This window comes from Euprymna scolopes, chromosome 15, assembly GCF_053919585.1.
Source record: "Euprymna scolopes isolate OS-2025 chromosome 15, ASM5391958v1, whole genome shotgun sequence".
Lineage (NCBI taxonomy): Eukaryota > Metazoa > Mollusca > Cephalopoda > Sepiida > Sepiolidae > Euprymna > Euprymna scolopes.
Window position 1 is genome coordinate 97,781,101 of NC_136496.1, and position 13,257 is coordinate 97,794,357.

The window sequence follows — 13,257 nt, forward strand, 5'->3', positions numbered from 1 at the left end:
AGACGTCATCTTAGATTTCACCAGCTAGCTAAGATCTTGAGTTTATATTTAAAGATGGCTATGTCATACTATGCAGGGAAGCAGTTTCGTTGTAGTGTGCGCTACAGGAAGAAACTTTGTTCGTGGAAATTCCACCTGATAAAAAGTGGAAATTAGGGTTTTCATTTTTGGTCGTTCTCTTTCCTGCTCGTTGTTGGCGAGGCCATCATGACCAATAACTCCATTATAAAGTCTAACTAATGCTCTCCAAGACAGGAATGATGAAAGAGCTATGCCGTCTGGAACTCTAATTTATGACAAGGTCAACCATGGCGAACATGTTTGACCTCAAGCGGCATTAAGGCCTCTCTTCTCTATGTAACATCTTTCAAGGTCTTAATATAACATATTTCTGTTTACTTACTTCCCACGTAGGCAACATTATATACAAGGTTGTTTTTTATATTATGAAAATTTAATTAGAAATTTTCCCAATGACATTTTACACACAAAACTCAATATTTTCAAATGGTCATCCATCTAATATTGATCAGGCTCTACATAGCTTAACTTTGGTGTGTAAAAGTGATAACAGTCGTATAGATTTTTTCGTAAACAAGTGGAATTAAATAAAAAGAACACCTGCCTTTTAAGTTACACATCAAATTCAGCAACTTGCAATATCTGAAAAAGAAAAAAAAAATGAAGTGCAAACAGTTTAATACAAGTGGCATGACATTATTTACAGTTATTCCAATCATATGATTTTGTTTAATTGTTAATGCTATTTCCTATTCGTACGTGTGTTATCCTCCTTCACCTCTATTTTAAAATATGAAATCGCCCGATCGATCACTCAAGATGCAATCAATGAATAATAATAATAACAATAACAATAACAATAACAACAACAACAATAATAATAATAATAATAATAATAATAATAATAATAATAATAATAATAATAATAATAAATGAGTCTGATTTCTCTGTTGTCTCGAATGCGAAACATTTTCTTGAACTTCGGATAAAGATGAAAATGTAGTATTTGTCCTGCTCAAAGATGATGCAATAGTATCGTATTATTTTTGTTCACGCCAGACGTTCATAGAATGTAAATATGTCGCAAACACCTGCAAGGGTTTTAAAAACAGGCCCCATAATCAGATATATATACTTAAACTTCATTAACCAGAGTATATAGATAAGTCTGTTTCAGTTTGATGATACAATAATATTGAAAGATCTGCGTTCGTGCCGGGTGTCCATATAATGGAAACGTTCTTAGGCAGGGCAGCAATATTTAACAGATGAAAGATACAACTCTAGAATTTCTACGGTTCCTACTAGTCTATCTGATAATACACTAAGGCTATAAACGTATAAGCTATATAAGTTAGTGTATTTTCTAATCGACTTTTCCAAGTCTGATTAGTGCTTTTAGCACAGGACTCTGAGTTATTGTAGTGGGTTCAACGGATGCAACAATTATTGTATTCATCCTTGTTTTATCGTTATTTTCATGGCAGGTGCTCGTCTGAACTCCAATCCCTGGTCCCCCCTCGCCAAACTTTCACGAAAAACACCCGTCTAGCTGAATCCACTGTGAAAAATTTCACCCACTCTATATCTGTGCCTAAATCAAAACGCGGATTTCATGAGCAAAGCTTCTTTCTTAGAACTGCACGCCTGTGGAACTCTGTTCCGTCTGCCTGCTTCCCCCCGGACTACAACTTGGATGTCTTCAAGTCTAATGTTAACAAATTCCTAATGAACCGCCCCCCTAATTAAACACTTCATAGAATCTCCTCACTAACGTGATGTACTTGCAATAACCCTTATCCCTGAGTGGCTTCCGGGCCTTGATAAGTGGTGATCACTGTGTAAAAAAAAAAAAAAAAAATTCATATATTAAAACATTTAGAGTGAGGTGAAGGTGCATGATTGGCTTAATAGTTATCGTAAATGCATATGGAATTAACTATCATCACATCATCATAGTGCATGTAAAAGAACCAGAAAAAACCTGCCCATCCTCAACATATTCGCCTTTACGCCTGTTTGCATGCTGATATATGTTTTTGAATTTATAAAGCCAACCTATCTCTAGCCAGGCTTTTTAATACTCCCTTATTTGAAATCCATCTTTATCACGTGCTTCCATGTTTACATTAACCGTCTTGTGTGAACTGACCTTGTTATTTCAACTCTTCTACATCTATTAATCCAAGCACTTTCGTATTTTCTTTTAATGTGACCAAATCAACAAAGTCTCCTGTTCTGCACACATTTTCTACATAGTCAAAATTCAGTCTTTCTTTTGCAGTCTTTAAGACTCAGATTGCACACCCATCGTTTATTCTCAATTCATTTCTCTCCATGCAAAACATCTTCAGCACGCAAGTGGCTTTGTTTCACTTCGATACACCGTCATACTGCGCATACATGATATGCCAATTTCTAATCGTAGCAGATACCATGACTTCCCTTCAATCTTTAGAAACAATAGACACCCCTTGTAAAGTGGCTGCGTGTGCAATTGTAGAAACAAAGGTTGCACAATCTCCGCCCACATCTCTTGCTTCCAGTGGCAAGTAGAAATCAAGAACGACAGTAAAACAATGTTGAGATAAGCGGAGAGCACATACAACACCCGATATTTTCAAATGGTTACCCATTTTAGTACTGACAAGGCTCGGCATTGCTTAACTTGGATAATCTAATGGAAACCGGTGTCAACTGTATATCCGTAGCAAATCAACTGTAACTATTTAAACAATTTATAAATGATGAGATATGCATGAACTCGTAAATTCTTTCAGGTGTTGATCAAACAGCATCTCGTCCATTATTCAATTAACTCGATTGATTGCCTGCTCTAGTTGGCAACTCATCGCAGTGCACCGGGAGGAAAATCCAAATGCCTCCTCGCTGTGACTTAGTCCACGATATACTGTAGTCTACATTGCACTGTAGAGAACCTACTGCTGATTTTATAAAATTACTTTCGTATATAATGGTTTAAATTAAAGTTTATCATGCAAAGACAAGTATCATGTTTCCATTGTGTTTTGAAAAGAAACATTAATTTCCAACGCGCCACTATCATATCAAAGAAACTACTATCAATATATATTTTATATGCCCGGCCTTCCTGCTTGTGTGGTGATAATAGCTTGAATTTAAGTTTAAAATGAAAAAGTCAAGTATCATGGGTCAATTGTGCTTTAGACAGAAACATTAATTTTGTACGCGCTCCTGTCATATCAAAGAACCTAATGTTGATTTTTTATGTCGGGCCTTTCGGGTTGTGTAGTAATAAAACTTATCAAATACACTTGTGATGTTAGGTTATATAAGGTGTTAACTTTGGTCAAAATCCACTGTTCTTTCTTTCATCAGATTATTATAAAACATCTAAGAACACTGTCAAATACATAAAGTATATTTATGTGAAATTCCATACATATCGGCTTAGCCGTTTTGGAGTCCATAGGAACTCTCTCTCACACACAAAGATCCTTTTATATATTAGTAGAGATATTGTTTTCAGCATTGATGACACAAAAGGGGTTTATATACAGCAAAATATGTAAATCAAATTGAGCCTTTTTTTTTAAATTTCACATCCAAGAAAATAAAGTATACAATTTATTAACTTACGTAACTCTCACTGGATAATACCCGGATAGAATTCCAGATTTATTTTTTGAGGACGTAGCCAATTCAATTCCAAATCCAGTTTTTAAAGACTGAAGAATGGTTCCATTGCTAGAAAACAAACAGAAAAAAAAAAGATAATAAATTTCAATCGAAATAAAAATCAAAATAAATCTATATATCTACAAAAGTGAGAATGTGTGTGAGGACACTTCTCAACTTATATACTCAACAAATTTTTCATATACAGATTTGAAATTTTGTACATAGGATATTTATACATACGGAAAACGATTTAATCAGTTTTCATCCGGAAAAAGGGCTGCTAAGGGGTCAAAGTTAAAACAGTCATACTTGGGGGTCATCAGACTTTTATCTGTTTGTGATACGGTTCATAAATATTATCGTTAAGATTTAGAGTTAAATATAAAATGTTCACTATTTTACAATTGCTATCTATAGTTATTTCTAAGTTAAGTTCATTAAAAATGTTTTTCTATTTTTTTCTATAATCCGATCACTTGAATTAACTAAAAATAATGCATCATCTCTATTTAAACCCGGTACTTTTTTTTTATTTATCTCCTTCAGTGTATACAGACCTACCAAATCAGTTAGCTCGCTGAGTTCGGCTCCACTGCAATATCAAAGTGGTTCTCTCTATCTTTTCTTGTCCATAATTCATCATTATATCTAAGTAAGGGTTTTCCTTGCTAGTTTTATAATCTCTATTTCTAGTTTAGTTACATCTGTTTTACTTTCTGCTAATTTTAGTGCTTTCTTGAATAGTTCAGGAGTTATTGAAGGGTAATAAGTGTCAATATCAAACAATGAATTTACTGTTCTTATTTTTTTTTTTTTATAGTTTTCTGAAATCAATCTATTACCTCCCCAGAAGAAATCTAAATGTTGTTGCATTCTAGATTTTAAACTTGGTATATTCCTGTCTAATATTTTCTTTGCTGATATTACCTTAATAAGAAACACGTGGTGCAATTAATCTAATACTAGATTTACTGTTGAAGTCAGGTTTTTGATCTTTCAACAAAAACAGAGGGTTAAGCGGGGTATATACTTCTATTTTATCCTTAACTAGCAGGGGCATCCGGCGTTACCCGGGTGTGTCGAGGTGGTGTAGTAAGGAACTCCAAGAAGAGGGGGATCAAAATGTGTAAAAAAAAAAGTGGTATAGTTGCGGGTGCCTGGGTCGAGTAAGGAATTAGGGAGGAGAAGAAGTGTTAAAAAAGTGGTAGTAGGGGGGGGGGGCGAAAAAACAGTAGGCAGTTTGGTTGGAGAGAGGAAAAAAAGTGGTAATAGGCAGGCAGGCTCGAATCCGTAATGCGCAGGAGGGGGAAAAACAAAACAAGACAAACAAACAAACAAAAAACAAAACGTGACATCTTTGCTGATGTCTCCATCGTCCGAGCGGAAGTTTGGGACGTTGAAATTAAGCGAAGTCAATCCAACCGATACGATGACTTGCAAAAATGGCGATGCAAAAAAAAACAAAAAAAAAACGACCCCATCCATGTAGGAAACTGACGAGTTTAAAATTAAGGAATTAATGTTTTGGGCCAATTTTTCGATATTTGTCGTCCGAAAGGCTGAGCTTCAAAACGATATCAATCTCTTAAAAATCCATAGCCTCTGTGGGAAGTTTTTGACAGACACACACACATATATATATATTAGCGGGGGGGGGGGTACCCGGCGTTGCCCGAGCGTTTGGAGATGTGTGTGATCGGGCGGGGGTGGGGGTGTTAATGAAAACCTAAGAATAAGCGAAGTAAAAAAGCCCAAAAAAGAAAACAGAAAAACGAACGTTAAAACTTATCTGAAAAATAAAGCGGGGGGGGGGGTACTCGGGCGGTGGGGGGGGGGTAATCAAAAACATCGAAAAGAACAAAAAAAACTAACGTAAGGCAAAAGAACGATTTAAATGTAAAAATCGAAAAAACAAAAACAAAAAAGAAAACAGAAAAAACGAACGTTAAAACTGCTTTAAAAAATCTGAAAAATACCACCCCCCAAAAATAAACACGTGAAAAATAGCTTAAATAAGCCTGTTTCGATATTAAAATTTTAAAAATCGGTGGGTACCCGGGTGGTTTTGGGTGTGTGTGGTTGTTCGGGGGTGGGGTGTTAAAGAAAACCTAAGAATAAGCGAAGCAAAAAAAAAATTTGAAGAAGGTTGGTGGTTAAATCGACCGAAACGATATGAAATGTGGGCAGGAGATGTTAGGAAGAGCATATCCTGACTTGACAGAGTTCAGAATAGACTTCCTTGTCTAGTTGGTGATGCCCTTTTCTCTTCCCTGCAACCTCTTTCTCACAGAAGAGACGTTGCGAGCCTGTCTCTGTTTTATTGTTATTTTCAAGGCAAGTGCTCGTCTGAGCTCCAATCCATGGTCCCCGTTCGCCAAACATTCACGAGAAACACTCGTCTGGCTGAAAACACTATCAATAATTCGACCCCCCCCACTCTTTATCTGTGCCTAAACCTAAACGTAGATTCCATGAACAAAGCTTCTTTCATAGAACTCCACATCCGTGGAACCCTCTTCCGTTTACCTTCTTTCCAGCTTACTACAATATGGCCGTCTTCAAGTCCAACGTAAACAAGTTCTTTATGAGCCCTGCCCCGTTAAGTAATCTAATTTACCAAATTTACACTTCTAACGATTACTATGATATTGTCCTTTTTACCACTGTATACTCTTTAACCCTTATCCTCGAATGCCCTCTGAGTCTTGATAAGTGTAAAAAACTTACACTCAAGATGATAAGAATCAAAATAATACGAATTTAAGTAAGAGGTTGGTACGTCAACGAAGGACATTTTGACCATCATGTTTTAATTATTTACCCCTTTTTCCTTATAAACTCGATGCTATGACATTTAAAATTGTTTTAGTATTGTAGGATTTATTGCTAATATCTAGGGAGAATCCTGATTATTTTCTACTTAGTCAACACAGCCAATTGCACTATACAACAAATTTCAGCTAATTTACATAACGTATTCGTACACACCGCGAATACGTACGTAAATCTATTATATGAATCTCGAACGTCTGTTTATGTGTATGTATGTTTGTATGTCTGCCAAAAGCTTTCGACACACGCGACGGGTCATGACGAGATCGGTATCGTTTTGAAGTTTGACGTCTCGGGCGACAAATATCGAAAAATTGTCCCCAAAAATTAATTCCTTCACCATCAACTCGTCCGTTTTTTACAAGTAGGGGTCGCTTTTTCGTCGACATTTTCGCAAGTCATCGTCTCCGTTGGATTGAATACGCTTTATTTCAACACTCTCGACTTCCGGTTTAGCCATGGACGTATCGGCTAAGACGTTACGCTTTTTCCTTCTTCGCGTTACGGGATCGAGCCTTTATACCTACTACCACTTTTTTTAACAACATCACCGTTATGTAAGACCCGTGTATGAGTGTTTCCCCGGAAAGTAAAAAAAAAAAAAAAAAAAAAAAAAAAAATCAAGGGCTTTCCCAATCCCTGAACTCAATATAAATATTGTTTCGATTTTTACTAAGATATAAATATTAATGGTAGTGTTCTGTTAGTAAACGTTAAATTCATAAATAATAGTCAAAGGTTATTATTCTTTAACTATGAAAGAGCCTCCTCGCAGCAGTGTTCTTATGTAGAGCCGAGATTTTATTTAAGGTTGGGGTTAAGTAATCGTGTCTATAAACAAACACCGCAAGGAAGGTAATATTTGATAGGAGTAAATAAAATACAGGAAATCCGATAATTTTATCACTAATTCGTAATCCGATAGGAAATGCAGAAAAAAAAAACACAAAAAACACATAAAAAGGATATCTGCTCAATTTACGTAAGGAAGCCTTTAAAGTCCACATATAATCTAAGCAACCGCTAAAAGTCAATTTCACTCAAGAATATTCTAATTGTTCCTTTCAATACTCCTTCAAGTAACAGGCAATAAACTTATTCCCCATCCGAAAGGATATGGTAATATTTGGGAGAATAGTCTCTCGTTTACTTAGTAGCTGTGATGAATTCTAAAGCACGAAGCACTTTTTTCTTTATATCCTAACATTAAGCTTATTTCGATTGGTAATACAAAATAGAAGGAAACGGAATGTTGCACGTCTAGTGTGTATAGCGGTATTTTTAAAAGTCACACTAGTATTCTAATCGAACCATAAATAACTTGATATAAATACCTTTTGCGCATTTTCATTCCTCCTTTTGTTCTTAATATGACAATGTAAATTATTACTCGAATATACATTTTAAGTAACAGCTTTTAAAAAATACAGAACATCTGTAGCCATTTTGATATGATATGGAAAATTCATTTCTGGCATTCCTTTTTTTGTCGAATTAGGTACATCTTTTTTTACAAAATTGTCACTTTCGAGAATTTTTTTCGGAGAATCTTAGTGATGTGAGTGATGAACATGGCGAAAGATTCCATCGGGGTATTTCAGTGATGGAGAAACGTTTTAAAAGCAAAATGGAACGCTGGAATGTTGGCAGACTACCGCTGGAATATAAAAAGGGGAGGATGACACTCAATACAAGAAGGTTAAGAGGACAAATGCTGTTTAAACCAACAATTCTGTGTTTTTCATTCATAACCAATAAAAATAAAATGATTTATAGTGTATGAAAACCGTGTTTTATCTAGAGAAATAAAGGTTAGATTTAGCATCAGGACAATTTTTTACTACAAAACAGGTCATATGTGGCATGTACTTTTAAAATCTGAAATTTGTTGCAAAGTGTTATTGAACGTGTTCGTCAATTCATCAGATATTTAACCCTGCTTTAGTCAATTGGATGTCCAAACATGGTTGGTCCCATTGGGTGTTTATACACCCAAATATAAAAATGTTCATAGTTTTATTATTTTGTAAAATATAGTTATCCTGCTGCTTCAGGATATATCTACAGTCCCAGTTGAAAAGTTTGAATCACTTGTAGTGTGTTGATATTAATATAAAATAATACAATAAAATAAATTATAAAACTAAAGAAAAATTAAAAAAAAAATTATTTAAAAATACCCACGGAGTATACTAGTTTGTGTTATTTTTTATATATATAATCAACAAAAAATGTTCCCATAAATTTAAATACTAAGAAAAATGAATGTGTGCTTTTAAATGTAAACATAAAATGTTTCCATAATTTGAAATAAGAAAAATGACTATGAGTTCATTACATAAACATTACCTTTCAACCTGATTCACTTCTAAGGAAAACTGAGATACAACTGCACCATACCATGTGTGCCATACCCTCACTGAGTCAGAAGAGTACTGGGAGGGAGGAAAAGAAATAAGTGTCCAACCCGGAATTATGAGCAATTAAACAAAATTGGGTGACAAAACACTACATGGGACGAACGCAGGGTTAAATAAATATCGTACTCGAAAATATCTGCATTACTAATAAGAGATCTTCTTTTTATAAATTATTATTTTATTAAAAGTAGAAAAGGGGTAATTATATGCCTACCATACTCCTAGGCATTGCCACATTTCTTCGAAGAGCTGATAGATTTCTTGTCTATCATTTAGGAGTAGAGAGAAATAAACAAATAGCAAAGAAACAGATGCGCGAGTTATTCAGTTAATTACAAATTACGGCTAATTGGAAGAATTACATTTCTTTGTAAAGATAAATTCGACCCTTTATGACCTGGTTGAACTAATTCGTGCAGTCGTAAATAAATGAATATAATGACATTAATAAAATAAGGATTGATTCAACCACGCCTTGTACTTATTAGTTTAGTATCTGGATAAATGCCAAATACCTTAAGATTGCAACTGCAATTGCTTACATTCACTATGACGCCATCTGTCTCAGAGAGTGGAGGATTTCGTTTGTTGTTATAAACACATTTTTTTTCAAGCACTATGGATAATCAAGGTAAGGTTATGAAAGGCTAAATTTCTCAGTGTAGTTTAGCTATTGAACTTCATAATGTTTTCCAGTTCGAAGACAATCATAATATATTTACCCTTTAAACTAAAATTAACAATAAATATTGTTTTAATCATCTACATCATAGTTCATGTCATAAAGGGTCAATGCTTGAACTAATAAATAACAGCATGTGGTTTGTGTTATTAAAATATATAGGAAAGCGCGTTAGAGGAACGAATGTTGGTTAACTCATATTTAGTATAATAATGGGTTCAGTTTCAACATCAAACTAGACAAAGAAGGCGATGACATGATAAAGAATGGACATTCTGAATTGTTGAGATAAGATATGAATGTTTGTATTGTTTTGAGTGTCCTGGCAATTATTCTCATCTTGAGTGTTATTGACACAAATTTCAGTCGTTGAAACCTCCGACCTTCATCGAGTATGAAATACATGCTTTTTTTTTCACCTAAGAAAAAGGGGGTTAAATCTGCGTTGCAAGAATTTAGATTGTGGGTTTGAGGGTTAGGGTTTGTAAATTATAAAAAACAGTTCAATCTTCAGATGTTAGTGACCCTTGAATATTGAATTATTTTTTTATTATTTACAAACACACCCTCAAACCCACGGTACGAATTCTTGCAATGCAGAGATAAACCCCCTTTCATTAGTTGAACCCCCCCCCAAAAAAAACATGAATTTCATACCCTGTAAAGGTCGTAGATTTCAGCGACCGAAATGTTGTGCCGATAACACCCAAGATGAGAATAATTGTCCAAATAACGAAAACAATACAAAGAATGGAGACACCAAAACCTTGGTTTTAACACCCAGTTTGTTTATAAGATTATTATATCTATAATATTTGTATTATAAACGTTTGTAGTTTTATTTCTTTTTATTGATGAGTCATTATGAGAGGATGGAAAATAAAGAATGAAATAATTAAAATTTGATTACGGCTTATGGAATTGTATTCGAAAAGGCTAACATTGTATCCCACAGGAAAGTACTCTCGTGGTAGCGTGTTCCACAAATAATACGCTTTTGGAAAGAGACTCTGTTCAAGGAATTCCGTTGGAAGTTAGGAACACGGAGGAAGAAAGTAAAGTTCTTTTAAATTATAGTAGTTAGACGAGTTTTTTTAAAAATTATGAATGGGTTACAAGGAGTGACCAGACGTTGAATTTCAGTGAAGAATCTTCTATGAAACTAACGATAAAACAGAAAAAGACTGTCAACGTCTTTCTGTGAGAAATAAGCTTTAGAAAACAGAAAACAGGATCCTCACTAAATTGTAAAGTCGATTTTGTACTCTGCAAAGGTAAGAAAAAGTGTTCTGAGCTTCACCTCGCCCGATGTGGCAAGACCATATCATCTTAGGACGTATCAAACTACTATAAAGGTAGACGTGCCAGGTACTTTCTTGAGCATTAAAATGATCTAACCATTAGCACCCTTTAATGACAATTAGAAATGTATCCGTATTACATTTTAAAATTGCCTTAATGCACGATAAATCTTAAGAATGAAATGAAAACGCGTATTATTTGGATTGTTCAGGTTAGTTTTCTCATCTTAGTGTCGTATTATGGAACTATTCTACTTAACACAAAGATGGGATTCTAACAGGTACTCCCAACTGGGTAAGAATGGCACTGTGAGTAATGGTATTTAAGTAGTAACTGCGCAATCCTCAAAAAATCTCACTTTAAGGTCATACTCGACCTTGCAGAAAAAAGCAATGTATAAAATTTCAATTTTAACTAGAACATATGTCACTTTTTATGCATGCCAGTCATTTAGAATTCAGGGTTTCCTTATATCTACTGTTAACACTAAAAGTGGGAAATCGATACGTAACTTTATATTAAAGAAAGATGTCGAAATAATAATACTATTATGCGGCTCTTTTTCTGTCTCTTTTTTTCCTTGCAACTATTTTTTGTTGTGACATTTTGGAACATTTAAGATGGACGTCTTCAAACCCAACGTCCACAAATACGTGTTATAAACCATTCATAAATATTATTTTCAATCCTCTTCATCATTCGAACTGACAATTCATGTATTTTATTAATGCTGATTCTCGAGTGTGATAAAAAGGGTAATAAAATATTTAATTCAACCATTTAGGGCTTCCGTTCATACTTATTACTAACCGTAAACAAATGAGAATTACATAATTAATTTTCTTTTTAATTAAAGAAAGTTTTGCAAGAACCTTTTAAATCTCTGACCTTTTTAATTGGGATTTTAGATAATTTATACACGGCCGGCCTAAACATTTTTCACCTTAGAAGCTTTTCTTCGGTTGTTTCCCTTTCCCCCGATCTTCTAGCACGAGGTCTTTGCATTTTATCATCTAAGAATCAGTCTTGCAATGTTGTAAAATAAACGTAATTGTCTGACTATTATGAGCTTATCAAGATTTGGCATATTCGACCACGTCGACGGAATATCAGAACTGATAAACCGAATTTGATCTGACCCGGCATTACATATCCATATGATCATTGTTATGTCTTTATGCCGAAGACAAGAAAATATGAACCAGATATGAGTAAATGGATTTAAAAACATAAATTTAAAAGACAAATTGTAACCGTCGTTGGCTATACATCGATGGAATTTTTTCTGAAATCTTTTCATTATACTCCGCATCATCTCAGGTTGCACTGATCTTTTTCGTTCAATATGATAGATAAATTGTTATAATAATGTATGAACAAAGGGAAAATAATAACACCAATCCTAGCGACTAAGGTCTTCCCGCGATTCTACAACCACTACAAGCGCACGTCACTCATTCGACTATAAGAATTCTTGAAATATATATATATTTTTTTAAATATAAGAATTCCTCATGCTTGTACACATTTAGGATTAACAAGTAATGAATGTACTTACTGTTTCCCAACGGCTCTACAGAGTTCGTTGGCGATATTCTGATTATTGATATTAACTTCGCACAATGCTTGATATTTGCCGTTTTGCATCAACATAATGGTTGTTTGATTTTGTATAACTGAAAAATAATTTAAGACAATGCATTAGACTGTTTGGACTACTGTTCCCTTCTTGATTGTTATTCTCACAACGTTTCGGTCGATGTAATCTCCGATTTTGTTAGGTGTATCTTGACAGTAACTCTTATTTGTGAATGGTGGAAAGTATGTTTTCCTATTTTTTTTTCAACGAACCATGGTCTTTAGAATAAAAAGAAACGTGTTTATTTAACAGAAAGAACGTCATTTAGATATGAATTCAAGTTCACACCGATATGGAGAAGGTCAGTGGTTATATCGACTGAAACGTTGTGAGAATAACACCTGAAATTAGAACAGTAGTACAAACAATCTAAATGATACATATTATCAATCAATCAATCAATCAATCAATCAATCAATATTACTTGAATTCTTCGGACTACTGTTCTCATTTGGAGTGAAAATGACACTTAAGATGAGAACACTAACCCGAATAATCTAAATGATACAAATATCCAATCCTCATTTCCAAAAATTCAGAAGCATCATATCAAATCGGTATGGATCCGAAGTAATACGAAAATGGAAACGTATCAAACAATTTGAATTTGAACGACTACAGTTCGTTGGGGGAAAAAAGCAAACAAAAACATTATTCACTATTCAACAATAAGAGCCATTGTAAAAATGCGCATGAAG

General features: G+C 34.3%; 1 protein-coding gene across 1 annotated transcript in view; it reads right to left on the minus strand.

The window, feature by feature from the left end:
- The window catches only part of LOC145294025 (enteropeptidase-like), a 212,099-nt gene that overhangs the window by 37,518 nt on the left and 161,324 nt on the right, over positions 1-13,257 (minus strand). Inside the window, exons 20-22 of the mRNA XM_080140992.1 lie at positions 12,479-12,596; positions 3,643-3,750; positions 626-663 (exon numbers count right to left, since the gene is read on the minus strand). Of these exons, the coding sequence (XP_079997118.1) occupies positions 626-663; positions 3,643-3,750; positions 12,479-12,596 (264 nt within the window). The remainder of the gene's footprint in view (positions 1-625; positions 664-3,642; positions 3,751-12,478; positions 12,597-13,257) is intronic.